Source organism: Humulus lupulus, chromosome 8 (genome assembly GCF_963169125.1).
Source record: "Humulus lupulus chromosome 8, drHumLupu1.1, whole genome shotgun sequence".
Lineage (NCBI taxonomy): Eukaryota > Viridiplantae > Streptophyta > Magnoliopsida > Rosales > Cannabaceae > Humulus > Humulus lupulus.
The window spans coordinates 153608315-153611514 of NC_084800.1; the positions used below are offsets into that span (position 1 = coordinate 153608315).

Genomic DNA, 3200 nt, shown 5'->3' on the forward strand with positions numbered 1-3200 from the left:
CTGTCTTCGTCCAATGCTAAAAGGGATTGTCTAGCGGTCAGAGTTCAGGATCTTGAGGGACAAATTGCTCATGTCAACCTCAAGCTGGAGAAAGCCCTGGTGAAGGCCTCGTCGTCATCCAAAAAGAAGAAGAAAGTGGAAGCTCAGGCTGAGGTGTTATGGGAGAGGATCACCCTCCTGGAGGCTGATTTGGCAGAGGTTGAGTACAAGTCTGTAGAGCGCACCCTTTTATGGAATGTGGAAGCAGAATCCCAGGTTAGACTTCTCCTCCTTTGGTGATCATGCTGTGGTGAAGGTGGTCGAATCGAATGCTCGCGGTGGGAGGCCTTGAGATTTCATTTTCACAGCTTTTATTTTTCCATTACGATTTGGTTGCATAATTTATCCAAACCTTATTATGTAAGAGATGTTTCTCCAGGTTCTTTGCTTTTTCCTTCAAGAACTTTTTTTGTTTTTAAGTTCGGTTGTGGTTGCTACTGACTTTATCCTGTAGAATTATTACGACTTCTTTTTTTGTATATATAAATATATATGTGATCTTTTGTTTTTGTTTCTTTATACTTGAGGTCCTTTTGAGCTCGCTCCTGTATGCAGGAGCAAAAGGGATTCGATGGGTCTCTCCTTTTTTTGATAACTTAATGATGCTTTATTTGGACAGGTAGTAATAGTCTCTTAGGTGCACCTTGATTGTATTTGTAAGGATATGTTGACCCTTTGGGTTCTAGCTATCCTTTAGTATGTTTTCATGCGTGCTTGTTATTTTTTTGTGAGAAGCGTCCTTCTCGTCGTTTTGTATGGTACTATTTTTACAAGGGTCTCTTTTGGGACCCTTTTTGTCTGGACGGCTTGACTGCTACTCCAGACTTATTGACGGAAGTTCCCCTTGAAGCCCTACTCCTCATGGTGGTACTGACCTTTTCTGGGAGGTTATTTATGCCTATCTGATAGGTTCCCTTATCATGCACAAGGGTAGTTTTTCCTCATAAATTTAGGGAGTACCTTTGTCTTGTTACCTCTTCATTCAAGGGTGTTACCCCCGCAGAGCCTCTTGCCTCTCCCGAGATCCATGAGGGTAGATAATCCTCATGAACCCAAGAGATTCTTTACAAGGCTCCTTTATATATATATATATATCTCCTTCCTGCCCCCCAAGTTGTCGGTGAGATTTATCTCATTGAACACTTCAGTCGTTTTATCCCCACTATGTGTACATATATATTATATGGGTGCTTTCATGAAAAAAAAGTAACGACTGGGATGAAAAATGAAATGTGCTTGTTAAAGATAGGTAGATTACAAAGGCGCTCATGGCAGTATTGCATCTATTGAGGTGTTTCTCCAGTAGCAGAACAAGGAGTGGTCTTGTAGGCCCAAAGTACATTAGGAAATTCTTTGACCCAGGCTCCGTTCAACTTCTCCAATTTTTTTTTTAGGTTCTTTTTTCATGATCTTGTTGATGGCCTCCACTTGTCCACTGGCTTGTGGGCGTACTACAGCGGAAAAGCTCCTATTGATCCCCATTTCTCTGCAATATTCGTCGAACAACCCTCCTTCAAACTGGGTGCCGTTGTCGGAGATTATCTTGTAGGGATCTCCATACCTATAAACGATAAACTTGTTGACAAAGGCAGTGATTTGCTTAGTCGTTATATTGACCAGAGGCTCCGCTTCAACCCATTTAGTAAAGTAATCTACTCCTACAACCAAATACTTTACTCCTCCTCTTCTTGTTGGTAACGTGCCAATCAAGTCGATATCCCACACGACAAAGGGCCACAGATTGGTCATGCTCACCAGCTCATTAGGTGACAGTCTGGGGTAGTTCGCATGCCGCTGGCACTTGTTGCATCTCCTTGCGAAGTTGCTCTCATCCTTTTCCATGGACGGCAAATAATACCCCTGTCGAACTTGGTGAATTCTTAGATCAAGAGCTCTTCAACTAAGTTAGATCAAGAACTTGGTGAATTATAAATGAAGTCAACTTAAATCGACTAAACTACAAGCAAACTTTCTTATGATTTCAAAAATACAAAACCTAAATGCTAGAATTTTAGAATAGAAAATAGAGAGAACGTAGGATGTGTGTTTTCATTGGCAATGACTGGTTACAAAACTCTCAGAATTCGACCCCCTTCTCAGGTGAAGGGAGGTCATATTTATAGTAGAGCACTATTGGCTCACTGTACATGGTGGTCCCTGGGTATCATGATCCTGCATATGCAGTCTACAGATGGTAGTGGTGCCAGGAGCGTGGTGGTCGGCTCCAGTACACGCCAAGGGTTTGCGGGAGCACCTCAATTTTAGTACCTGATTGTACCTCCACTATCCATTTAGGACCAATGTTAAAGGCTGGCTGGGAAGGACCACGTTAGGTACCTTGCGTGTACGACCACCACTTGTCTGGCGTGGAGATTAGGCTCTGACATCTGGGGTGTTCAGGGACATACCCCCGTACGTATTTCGTACCTGGGGTGGATAAGGGTCACTACTTGTCTACGCATTCCATACATGTACGTGCTATTCTGGTCATGCATGGGTTTTCATCCCCTCAAGGCACCCTATTCCTACGAACATCAAGTATTGAAGTCCCAATATGTCGTCAGCGGGGGCACAATCCCAAGACGCCTGGGAGGCAAGACCCTCGCGAGACGTTGCGTGCGAGGCGAAGAAGGCGGATGTCCTCGCAAGAGCTATCGCGAGACAATGTGTGTGAGGGGCCTTGCGAGACGTTGCATGCGAGGGGCCTCGCAAGGTGCTATGTGTGAGGCGCAGCAGGTGGATGCCCTCGCGAGATGCTAGTGCAAGGTGGTGTGTACGAGGGGTCTTGTGAAATGCTTCATTCAAGTGGCCTCGCGAGACACTGCTTGCGAGGAGCAGCAAGCGTATGCCCTCGCGAGACACAGCATGCAAGGGGCCCCGCGAGACACTGCGTGCAAGGCATAGCAGGCGGATGCCCTTGCGAGACGCTACATGCGAAATGCATCATGCGTATGCCCTCGCGAGATGTTGATACGAGGCGGTGTTGCGAAATAAAGGCCTGGGGCGCGAGACGGGGTACGTGGCGTGAGGCCATGCCTCTTTTGGTGTCGTCGCGGGGCCTTTAGTGCAATCGGGCTTGGCCGTTTCCATCTCGAGCCTATATTTTGGAGGGCACAAGGCGGGGGCCTCATGCGACTGGAATTTTGGCATCCACACAACTT

The 3200-nt window shown here is 46.2% G+C and overlaps 1 protein-coding gene across 1 annotated transcript; it reads right to left on the reverse strand.

The window, feature by feature from the left end:
* Positions 1-1380: 1380 nt before the first annotated feature.
* On the reverse strand, positions 1381-1881 carry LOC133796171 (uncharacterized). Its single transcript, XM_062233652.1, has one exon. The coding sequence runs from the start codon at positions 1879-1881 to the stop codon at positions 1381-1383; it is 501 nt and encodes a 166-aa protein (XP_062089636.1).
* Positions 1882-3200: the final 1319 nt, after the last annotated feature.

Excerpts from the sequence above, each read along its gene's own strand:
- LOC133796171 (XM_062233652.1), bottom strand. The coding sequence starts at position 1,881 with ATGGAAAAGGATGAGAGCAACTTCGCAAGGAGATGCAACAAGTGCCAG.